At 39.7% G+C, this 11,082-nt stretch overlaps 1 protein-coding gene across 4 annotated transcripts; it reads right to left on the bottom strand.

The window, feature by feature from the left end:
* Positions 1 to 6,082, bottom strand: LOC104588819 (homeobox-leucine zipper protein ROC3-like). Of its 4 annotated transcripts, XM_010246909.3 has the most exons (13): positions 5,923 to 6,021; positions 5,764 to 5,835; positions 5,162 to 5,403; positions 4,881 to 5,047; positions 4,578 to 4,695; positions 3,916 to 4,104; positions 3,227 to 3,703; positions 2,858 to 2,959; positions 2,536 to 2,748; positions 2,267 to 2,435; positions 1,826 to 2,094; positions 1,613 to 1,708; positions 1 to 1,238 (listed from the first exon to the last, which is right to left on the bottom strand). In XM_010246909.3, exons 3-13 carry the CDS (start codon positions 5,306 to 5,308, stop codon positions 762 to 764), a joined length of 2,424 nt encoding a protein of 807 aa, XP_010245211.1. In that variant the 5' UTR covers positions 5,309 to 5,403; positions 5,764 to 5,835; positions 5,923 to 6,021; the 3' UTR covers positions 1 to 761. The 4 variants fall into 4 exon arrangements, with proteins under 4 accessions (XP_010245211.1, XP_010245210.1, XP_088752206.1 ...); XM_010246908.3 differs by lacking the exon at positions 5,764 to 5,835 and having other exon boundaries at positions 5,923 to 6,082; XM_088896080.1 differs by lacking the exon at positions 5,923 to 6,021 and having other exon boundaries at positions 5,162 to 5,574; positions 5,764 to 5,916.
* Positions 6,083 to 11,082: the final 5,000 nt, after the last annotated feature.

The following is an 11,082-nucleotide window of genomic DNA, read 5'->3' as shown; positions in this document are numbered from 1 at the left end:
TAGAAAGACAACAGTAAGAAGCAAGAAGAACAACAACTATAATAAGAATAAACACAATTAGTCGGGCCGGAAAGAGAAGAAGAAGAAAAACAAATTAAAGGAGGGGACCCAACACACAAGGAGAAGTCAATTCCCGAACCAACACCCTTGCATACTGGTGAAGCCAGTGAATTCCACATTAATGCGCGGATTAGCCTTACCAGGAAGCGAGGATCTCATCTGGTGCGCTCTTGACTTCCTCTAACCATTTCACTTCTCTTTACACAACACACTTCCCTACTACAATCTTGAATCTAATTCCTTTCTTTTTTTCCCCCTTAATATTATTTAATTTCTACCATATTTTCCTTCACAATTTCCATTTACTACTGCTTTTCCGCCTGCAAATTACCAGAAGCCTCCCATCGATCTCTTTCCATTAAAGAGAAAACCCAGAGGAGAGTCAAAACAGAAGATGACCCTAATAACATTGAGGTAGCATTACCCATGAAGCAAGGTCCTTTTTTTGTCCTTTTGGGTCCCTATTCTTTTCTCTTCTTGGCAAGACCAGCAGCATGCAAATGACAATAATGCCCCCCTTTTCTTGATTGGAGGGTATTATGGTCATTTGATCACATTTGCCTCTCACCGATCTCCTTGCTTCTTGGGTACACGACGTCTTGAGTGGCAATACCTTTTTTTTTTCTTGTTAACGGGGTGGTGGGGTTCTTTTGATGGCGAGGGAGGGAGGCTTCGGGTAACTTCGGTGGTGATTTTCACAATCAACTAGATGCTGCAGCTGGCTCAGTGGAGCCTCCGCCTCCGCCTCCGACACCGGCGCCCGCAACGCCACCATCAGTGCTGCTGCTGTTGCTCAGAGCTGCATTGATTTGCTGCACAGTATTGCATATATGGTTATTGATTGCTGTGACGCTCGAGAGGTTGAGCTTCGCGGATGGCACTGTGCTTGCTAACACCTGGAGCCCTACGGTAAGTAAGCAGCCTGGAGATGGTCCGTTTGCGCCCTCTGATGGTATACCGCTCCCGTTGCAGCTAATGCTTCCACCGACGCCGGCCGACCCTACTGGAAATACGACAAACCCTATGGGAAGAAGGGGAATGTACGATGGATCCTCGCCGCTCATTGCCAGCTGAACGGCATCAACATCCATGGTAGTATAGACAATGAGGCTCCCAGATGGATCGGTGCAACTCTCCTGCAGCATGAGCTCTACGTTCTGTGATGAGTTGCTCGATGCCTGCATGCATGCAAAATTAACCAAAATGTTCATATCTCTAGACTAGAAATAATGGAAATAGAAATAAGAAATGGATGGGAATCTCCTTCAATTTGCTGGGAATACCCTTCAATTTGCTGGGAATCTCCTTCAGAAAAACAGTTGTTGATTCTAAAGAAAGGTTGCATGGATTCATGGGTTCTAATCGTTTAACCATCATTATTTCAACTAACAAATGCTACTACTGATGAGTTATAGATTTCATGTTAGGACAGTAGCATACGAAGCATTTAGATTTTCAGAAAAGAAAAAAAAAGCTACCGATGAATCATTGAAAACCGGGTGCATCTGATCAAGGATCCCAAAAATTCAAAAAGCGTTGGAAAGAATCTTACGTTTATACGAAGAAGTGAAATGCAATTCCCAGGATGAGAGCCATTGGCAATGTGAGCAACTTCATGTAATGAATTTCCACCGGAGAGAACATCCAACTGCGGGACAACATCGTTAATTAGTTATCTGAGGCTCCTCGAGCCGGGCCCTACTATATTCTTTTCTATTCCATGAAATTGAGAGGACGAAAAGAATTAACAACATCGTTAAAATACCTGAGATCTGCGGCGTTCATCCCTCAAAAGGTCGAACACTTGGTGATGGGGAAATGGTAGCCATGTTGTGGAGACGGCACAAAGAATCATTCCATTCGGTTGTCCGGCTTCTGTGTTCTTTCTAGTTGTTATCCGAACAGTGTCATCCACTGAATCAGAGAGGGCCGTCCATGAATGGCCTCCAGAAGTGCTAACATTGATGCAGAAAGTTCTTATCATTCTATGCGCCAGCTTCATCATATTCTTTCTTGCTTCGGGAGAAGGTATCACTGCAAGTAAACCAAAGCCTACCAAAGATAAGTAACGACGTACTACATAGAAGAAGACAAATTAAGAAGGTTAGCTGCTTCATTATCCCAAGTTAATACATGCATACATACATATACAGATGTTTGTTATTCATGTATACATAACTCATGCATATTGGAAGAAAAGTAGCACCTCCGAGATCAGATATATTTCTAGCCATGAGGCTTGCAAATCTCTCACATTGCCGCTGTAGCACTGCCAACCAGCGCTGAGCACCGAATGCCAACCCACTGTTCACGAAGTCGTTAAATATTTTGTGTACTGGTTTATCTTCTATCTCTGCATGTTCTATCCATGTCACCTGCATGCATACAAATGACTTACATTGAGAGAATCAACAGAAATTCAGTGTTTTTTTTTTGTTTAAAAAAAAAAACAATATGTTAAGGTTGGATCGTCACCCTTGAGTATCCATTTGGCATATCTTGAATAATGCAGCCAGAAGGTCGTCTTCTGTATCTGGGGAAGCAAGTTTGAAGATTGTCATGGAAATTATCAACAGGGAAATCAACAATTGCCCAAGTCCCCTCTTCCACATTTTGTTGGCAGTAACGAAGAAAATGAGCTTCTCGCGTTGGCACCAAGGGTGACTGAACCTGCAACTCTGCATACATCTACCCGAAAGAAAAAACAAAAAAAACAAAAGGTTAAGACTTCAAAAATCATATTTTAAAAAGAACAAATTTACGCTAAAGAATAAAATAAAATTAGGATCACAATTACCAGGTGAAGGGAACCGCTTAAATGGCCAGAAACCCCAGAAGTTATAATCTGAACAGTTCTTGCTTTAGACACAATAGACGGAAACAGTTCCATCCATTTGTTCTGGAAAATAAACAAAGAAGAAGTTTTGAATTAGAGTGCGAAAAGACAGAGTACAAATAGTTAAGCTCAAAATCTAATTTGGATTTTCCTTTTTTTTTATTAGAGAACATATGACAACAATTCAATAAATATTAATATTTGATTAACATAGCTAGAAATGGGATTAAAAACAATCTTTGCGGCCTGCCTCAAATATTTTACTTCACAAGGAAGTGATTAAACCTTCAAACAGCGTCTAAGTTCGTAGTTATTTAAATCGGGACTTACAGCATCTAAGAATGCATCCACCAGAGTGATGCTGTTCATTATAACGAGAGCGCTATCTCTAGTGGCTTCCGTCCTGAACTCACTACTTTGCTGCTTGACGTTCAGTGGCCATGGAAACATTCTCGCATGCTCTTCTAGGTTGAGAACTTCCTTGCTACCATTGCTGCTTCGAACCCAGAGAGGATCAGTCGCATGACACATCTTTAATAGTTCATCCATGGCTGTCATGGCAAGTTCCAGAGCTAGAGGCTTCTCCTGTTCCATGATCATACAGCCCCCAGCTGCAATGAATTGGTTCTCCAGCATTGGGGGTACTGGAATTATGTCAGTGCAGTTGTTTATAGGTTCATGGAAATGCCTCGAGTAGATGCCCATATCAAGGTCCAATGAGGGCAGCATAAGATGAGGTCCCGCCGGTGGTAGTGCTTGTAATGGCCGGCTACTGTATCGTGAAGCGACGCAAGTGATACGTTCGAGCTGCAAAAGTAGAAAGCCCAGCCAATTTTTAATTTTGATTTATTTTCGAATCAACAGAAGCTACTGTAAATGACTTGAATAGCGAGAACCCATCCATATACATACGAAGCTGATGATCAATTCCACTGTTTGTCTACGAGGCAAACAACGATTTTTGGAAATGATTAATTGTTTACATAATTACGTTCAGATAGTCTGCAGCAGGGCAATACCTCCTCTTTGAGTCTGGCATTTTCAAGGCGAAGGTGCTGTTCGTCGAAGGACATCTCTCCGAGAATGGCTGGACCTCCACAGTTTGGGCAGATAACATTTCTCAGGGCTGCTTGCAGGCGGAAGTTCTCGTTCTTTAAGTTCTCATTTTCTGCTCTAAGTAACACGTTATCTGCTCGGTCCTGTTGAGCCTGTTATATATACCAGAGAGGTAGAAACAACAGATTAATGAAGGAAGAAGAAAGATAAAAAAAGAAAACAAATAGTATAGTCTATATTATTAATATGGGATTTTAAGTCTTATCCTACGCATACTAGTGTATTTTATTCTTCAACCTTGAGAGAACTCTTTAAAAGTTTGGGCTGGACTCCACAGCTAAGAACCTTACAGCTTACAGTACTGGTTCTGCAACTGAGGAAAGACATGAACAGGTAGGGTTTATTGCGCTCCCCAGTGTGTATTTAAGGAGTTTTCCAACCAGAATAAATGCGCTTTTTCTCTACAGTGCGCATATGTTGATAGTTAACGCGTAGCTCTACCTCTACGTAAGCACTTAAATCCGTCCTCGAAAATCAAAGTTGCGTGTGTCAACAGTATAGCAACATCACAAGGTGAATTAGGGTTAGGGTAAAAACCAGAGAAGTAGGATGCTAACGTGCGCACCTTCATCTGTGTCCTCCGGTTCTGGAACCAGAACTTGACTTGGCGAGGTTTGAGACCGAGCTCTTGGCTTAGTTTCATCCTTTGCTTGTCGTCAGGGTGCGGACATTCCTTGAATAGACTAAATCCACAACATTAACGTAAAAAATATGTACTAGAAACAAACGAAATAAACAATTATATAATTCAGAAGAATAAGAGATCCTGAGACAAAGACATATATAGCCAGTGAGTGAAGCAGAAGTTTAGGTTCTAAAGTGAGTAAGATAGCAAATGAGGGTTTAGACTTGGAGTGAGAAATCCTACGCTTCCATTTCTTGAATCTGCCGAGCAGTGTGTCTGTGATAACGTTTCTTCTTAGGCTGCTGCTTGTTCTCTTGTTCATCGCCAGAGACGCCTTCTACATGCCCACTACCAGACCCGCTTCTCTCCATCTCCTCCTCCTTCCCTCTAACCACCTCGACTTCTTCTTTCTGCAACAAAGCAAAATGTACCCAGTTAGCCTTCTGGCCGGAACATTTTAGCATGGAATGAAATCGTGGAAAGGGGACTTGACTGATTTTGCTCGAGCAAGTAAGGAAAGTTACCGGAATGATGGCAGAGAAAGGATGGAAAGGGAGGTTTGACATGAAATTGAGATTAGAGTTTCGGATCGGCGACGAGAAGAGTGGGTCTGAAGAGACTACGTTTCCTCCTATCGATGACAGAACCTGACAATCTCCTCCGCCATACATTCTTGCTCCCAGCCAGAACTTAACCCAGAAAAGATACTATCAGATGTTGTTATGTTCTTTTTTGCATCACTCGATCGAAGCAGACCTGCGGTTCTCTTTTTGTCCAGAAACGAAACATGAACGGTTACATACTGAAGAAGGTTACTGCTTTTAGAACCCAAAAAACAGCCTCCAAAATTAGCCAAAACAAATAGGAAATAGTCTGGAATCGCTCCGAAAGATCGAGCAGATCTTTAAACAATAGCAATCCACCTAGACTGAGTAAACTGAAAAGAAGAAGAAGAAAAAGGATTTATAGAAGAGTGGGACGATCCCAAGAATAAGCCCGAAAAATCCTCTAGCTAGCTAGAATCACCAAATCCAAAGCATGCAGTAAATAAAACCAACCCAAAAAAGAAAGATGACCAAAACCCAGATCGAGAATATGAACCAGAATCGCATAAAAGCACTGATACCTCAACGATTGATTTCTCCTGAAAGGTTGAAGAAACTTAGAAGTATTTTGAGTTCCAAAACCGCCATCGAAGCTCGAAAAGATGAAAAAGAAGAGGCAAAGATGTAGAAGAAGAAAATAATTCGATTAAAGAGAAAGCAGAGTGAGAGAAAATAAATACCGGTGTCGGTGTTTTTCGGAAATGGAGAAGTCGGAGAAGTTGAAGCAAGATTATAGGTTGTCTGGTTGCTGAATTTCTGAGACCGACTCACAGTCTCCACTCTTCTTTCCTTCTCTCCTCCCTCTTTCTCTCTCTGTCTTTGTAATTTCACTCTCCCCACCCCACCATAACTCTCGGTAATAATTAGTTACCGTACGGGGTAAATGCGACCTTAACTACGGTTGACAGAAACCGATAACGCCAGTTAATCCGTCAATGCTGCCCGCGAACACGTGGAGCTGTTTCAGTGGAAGAGGAAGCGTTTTTCTGAAGGGTGAAAAGTCAACCTTTTGAGTCCTTTTCTAACCTTTCCATCTTCGGTTCTTTATATTTATTCTTTTCTTTTCTGTTTCTTTTTATATGTGAATGTTGTTCCACCATCGCTAGATAGGAATCTACTTGTACTAGTTGTGATGTTTGTATGTGGGTTAGACTCACCGGATTGGAATCTTTTTGTTGGAATTAGAATGATGGATTAGGGCCATAGTGTGATAGCCCACTTTGATGAGATAAAAAAAAGGAAGAATTCTAATACATAGATAGGGTTTTGATGCATTGATATTGTTCAGTGGCTGCAATTAATAACTTGTAACACAACATATTCTATCAATCCTCGGCTCCTCCGTGCCCATGTGTAAAAGATCAAAAGAGTGTAATCCTCTTAACAACAACATGGATTCCAAATCCTTTCTCCATCTCCCATCATCCCCTTCCCTTCCCTAAGCCTAGAGCCAATACCAACCACTGATCCAATACAAATAAAGCGTCTATTTGGCATCGTTGCCGTTTTCCGGAGTCATCAACTTTACATTGGAAAAAATGGTGTTCCAGGAAAAAGACATTTGTTTAGATTTTTTTTTTTTTTTTATAAAAAATAGTGCTCTAAGTCATGTCTCAGAAATCAAGAAGTCATAGCTTGGAGCAACATAGGACTGTGATGTGGCATTGGATAATGGGTACCGATGCTGAAAACGTTTACTAGAGCATTGGTACCAAACAAAAAAAGTTATTATTGCTCCAGGAAACATCCTACCTGACAGCAACGATTCCAAACAAAAATAAAAACACCATTTTCGGAGAAAATGGTGTTTCCAACCACACATCAACAGTACCGTTTTCTCTGCATCTCTGGCATCGATGCCAAATATATACAAAAACAACAATTTTTGACCAACAGGAGATAATTGCATTAACTTGTAATTAGGGATTAGAATGATGGATAAGGACCATACAAACAAGGTTTAGCCCTATTTAATGTGATAAAAGAAACATTGTAATGGCATTGATTCTGTTGAGTGGCTATTATTGAGATACAATAGATAGAATTATTAACAGCTCACTCTAAAAAATCCAGTCGGGGAAGTTTGGCTCCGCAACATACTCACCAAGAGTTGTCTCTTGCTCTTACTAGTTTCACCTATCTCTGAGTTTCTGTGACTAAGAGATGGCGGCCCTACAGAAGAAATCTATGGACGACGTGTTGAAAGAAGACGAAGGAAAGATCTTCGAGGCAAAAGCTGAGGATGTCATTGGTTTTTAGAGTGCTATCAAATAAACAGGTTCGTGTTGCAGGGCTAAAAAATTATCTGGTGAAAGCTTGGAAGCTTAAAGACAACAAAGAAATTACATAGTTTGTGGTGGATTCTTATCTTGTAAGATGCAAATCTAGAGAGGCCAGGGAATTATTCCTTAGAATTTCAATGACGATGCTATCTTTATTGAGAGATGTCGTGCGGATAAGCCCCCGGAGAAATACAGATTGGGTTCTATTGACTATTGGATTCAAATCTATGGTCTCGCCATTGATTACCTCACCTTCAATGTCGGCATGAAGCTTACAGCTGAAGTGGAGAAACCTTGTGAGTCAAAACTGGAGGAGGCTGAGCTTTGGAGTAAATATATTCGAATCAGAGTCAAGATGGGTATTAACAAGGAGCTGGTTAAACAAAGGAAATACAAACTCCTAAATGGTGAGATAATCGATGTCTCTTACAGATATAAGAGGCTGCTCAGATTCTGTTTTTTCTGTGGCAGAATTGGTCATTTGATCGAGGCTTGCACTTTCAAGGCTGATATGGACGAGCGTATTGACAATGAAACTGATAGGAGAAGCAAGTTCTGCCAAGGTACAATATGGCCCGCTGCTCGGATGATCTCTGATCCGAAGCAAGCCAATCACACAATCAGAAAAAGAAAAGTTCAAGGAAAATTGACGATCCAAAGTCACTAAGGAGAGAGGAGTTTCAGCAGTCAAGAAGGAACTCGCGCCGGGAAACCCAGCATTCTGTTTCCAGCGTGTGTCCCGGCAATAGTAGTGGGACTGAGAAAGGAAGTGTTTGGGAGGAAGGGAGAACGTTGGCGGAAGGCGAAAACTCGGCGACCCGAATCAAGGGGGAGTTAGACGATAGGGTTAGCCCATCGTCTGCAATCATGGGGAATTTTAATTGGTCCAAGCCTTTATGGTATCATGCAGCATATTTTTTTTCATGGTTTTTAAAATCGACTCGGTGACTGAACTGGTCAGGGGTCCGGTTACCAGTTGGAGCAGTCCGATCGTCTGATCCGAACGATTGGCCTGTTCTGACAAATAAAAAAAATTGAAAAACGATTAAAACTGTTCGAACGATTAATTAACCGATTTAGCGATTTATTGACTAAAATCAACGATTTTAAGGAAAAAAGCAATTTTAAGAAAAAACGAAACCAGTCAAATAACCATTCCCAATTTTTCCAGTCCGATTTTGAAAACCATGGTGAACAAGAAACTACAAAGCCACCATCAATTGGTTCAACTGACACCAATTGGCTGGTGGAAATGAAATAAGACTCTCTCATAAATGAGGTGAAAAAGGATACTCCCCCCTACAAAAGATTTTTTTCTTTTTTTATGCAAAAAAATGTTGATTTTAAATAAGGTTATTTAAGACTGTTCCCTATATAGCTGTTTATATCTTGCACTTTGTTAATAAGAATGTGAATCACATAGGATCACCATGATGTGATGACCTCAACCATCAATTTTGCTTTTCTATTTGATTTGTTCATCAAGTTTAATATGATTAATTAACTTATAATATATACAAAATTTCTAAGACATCTAATAAAATCCACTTTGGATATAAAACAATAAATAGATCTAAATATTAGAATAATCCAAACTGAAGTAAATAATAAAATTAATAGAGGTAATTTTTATTTATCCTTGAAGATTTTGGATATATGGGCATTAAGGGGGGAGCTTTCAATTTTAGGGTTTTAGGAAGAATAAGAGAAGAGATAAATGAACAAGTCAAGCCAACTACACCTTGAATTCCAATCCCTCCCTGCATACAAGATGAAATCCATTAAAATAAAGGCATGTCCCACCATCTATAGGGCGCTGAATTCAAAAAACAAAGGTGTTAATGGAGTTTGTTGCTAGCATAGTAGCATTCCTGATACAAATTATTGATGGATATATTAAATTTGTTTTTGGTTTGTTGTTTTGTAGAGTCAAGTGCTAAAGAGTCGTCAGTCGTCATTTGACTTGGAAGAATAAAAATAGTTGGTAGCATTCAGTATTTAACAGTCAAAGAGTCAATTAAGGAATCAATGAACCACGCAAATAGTGGAACCCATTTAATGTTCATGGCCTTTGTACTGTTATACATTGGCTGTATTCAAGACTCATCATCAAGATAGAGCACTGCTAGCTGGATCCCCCGTGCCTGTGGTGGGGATCCTATATTTAATCAAAGTCATTATTCAAATTAGCTGTTTGATTATTTAATTTCTTTCTTTCTTTCCTTTTTAATGAAAAAAATCAACCCTAACTATTAAACAAGATAATTTAATAAACAATCAAAATTCAAAGATCATCCAACCATACTACTTTCTGCATAAAAAATCACTTAGATGTGTCCATCCAACCAACTATACATGAACCGAGTGGTTAGGTTTTGCACCAAAGAACCAATTTTCAATGATCACTCATAATGTCAACAAATGGAGGATAAAATCTAATTTTGGGGCACTCAAATCTTCTTTATATGTGTGCAGTAATAGATTGTCAATTGTCTGTTTCCAGCTGACAAACCCAAACATATTCAACACTATAACAAAGGTTTTTCAGCTATATTTTGGGTCCCCAAATATATCTATGTTTAGCAATTTCCTATTATAATCATTTTGTAAATGAGATATAAGGCTCCATTTGCTTTGCAGGAATAAGGGTCTGGAGTAAGAATTAGAATGGGTTATTCCGATTCCAACTGTTTAGTTGAGTGGAATTGAAATCCCATTTTTATTCCTGCTGGAATGGGATTCTCCCATTTGAGGGAATGGTCATTCCCTGCCCTGTCCCTTTTTTGGGAATGAAATCCCATTCTTGGTGATTTTAATTTTCATTCTTATTCTTGTCTGAATCAAACAGACTATAGGAATAGATCATTTCGATTCTGATTCCGACTATAAACCAAACGGACCCTAAGATACTTTGACAAAAGAGAGAGAGAGAGCGCAAAGGCTTTTCAGTTATAATTGGGTTTTATATATATAGTCCGATTGTCCCTATAAGGACACACTGTTTTTAATCAATTTGGGATCAGGCTCTACTCTGACCCAGCCCAGAACCCCACCAACTGACAGCCCTAGCTATAGAGAAGATTTAAGAGATTGTGTAATCACAAGCCACACATGCACAGACACATACACTCAGAACTGAATTATATTAGTGCATCAGCCAGTTGAGTTTCTTCTTCTTCTTCTCATTTATTTTTATTTGTTAGTTTGTGAGGAAGAACTGATAATGCAGTTGAAAACTTGAGTTGATCAACAGGGCTGTTGTACAGGTGCTTTGCAGCCTACTATAGTCTATAGTTTATACTAGGAGTGCTAATGGACCAGTTTTGGATTAGATGCCATCTGTAATGAATTTATATTGGATTGAGCCAATATCTGGTCTATTGATAGAAGATAAGAACATAGATGTCAATGGACCAGATTTGAATTAGAATTTCTCTAAATTAAAACAAATTTGAACGATCTAGACAGTGAATTGGGCCGATCTAAAATATTCATTGGATTGCATTAAACCTACTGCATTTATAATGAATTTACATTGGACTGGATCAGATTGGACCA

Source organism: Nelumbo nucifera, chromosome 1 (assembly GCF_055504915.1).
Source record: "Nelumbo nucifera cultivar China Antique chromosome 1, China Antique-T2T, whole genome shotgun sequence".
Taxonomy (NCBI): domain Eukaryota; kingdom Viridiplantae; phylum Streptophyta; class Magnoliopsida; order Proteales; family Nelumbonaceae; genus Nelumbo; species Nelumbo nucifera.
This window is presented reverse-complemented; position numbering and strand designations above follow the sequence as displayed.